This window comes from Loa loa (assembly GCF_000183805.2).
Source record: "Loa loa unplaced genomic scaffold supercont3.5076, whole genome shotgun sequence".
Lineage (NCBI taxonomy): Eukaryota > Metazoa > Nematoda > Chromadorea > Rhabditida > Onchocercidae > Loa > Loa loa.
In genome coordinates, this window is record NW_018113250.1 from 1 (window position 1) to 630 (window position 630).

General features: G+C 27.6%; 1 protein-coding gene across 1 annotated transcript; it reads left to right on the forward strand.

Annotated features, from left to right (window-relative positions):
* Positions 1 to 281: 281 nt before the first annotated feature.
* On the forward strand, positions 282 to 480 carry LOAG_16248 (hypothetical protein; the record flags this gene model as incomplete). The annotated part of the gene is made up of 1 exon (XM_003151736.1): positions 282 to 480. A coding segment is annotated over one exon (198 nt), but the record flags the coding sequence as incomplete, so codon positions are not given.
* Positions 481 to 630: the final 150 nt, after the last annotated feature.

Genomic DNA, 630 nt, shown 5'->3' on the forward strand with positions numbered 1-630 from the left:
ACTGTTGAGGAAATGTTTATCTAAAAACAATTTCATTTTTTATTTTTGTTGATCTTTGGTTCCTTTTTAATTTCTGTTACCATTCTTATTCCTTTTTTTTTTTTTTTTTGTATATTCAAATAAGTGTGCGTACAATTATGATTTTAGAAATGAAAAAAAATTGTAATAATTTTAAAAATTTTAAATGTTTATTAATGCTGTAAACAAATACAGTCATATTTATCAGTAAATGTTTCATGTGATAAAAAGTGAAAAACAAACAAAGACGTGAAAGAAATTGGATGACTTCACCTTCTAGACGTAAACACGTACGATTTGATTGCTCACGTTCATCTTCTATTATCACTACTACTACTTCTACTACTACTACTACTACTACTACTACTACTACTACTACTACTACTATCACTGCTATTACTACTACTACAGCTACTTCATCATCATCACAATCAGTATCATCATTGTTACAAAATTATTCCGGTTTCGATATCAAGAATAGTTCTCAAAATTTAATTCAGTCATATTTTCCCACTTTATCGTTTCCATCATCTAATACTATAATAAAGGAAGCATCATTATCATCTCTCATTACTCCAACATTATCATCAACATTATTATTCCATTCACGGG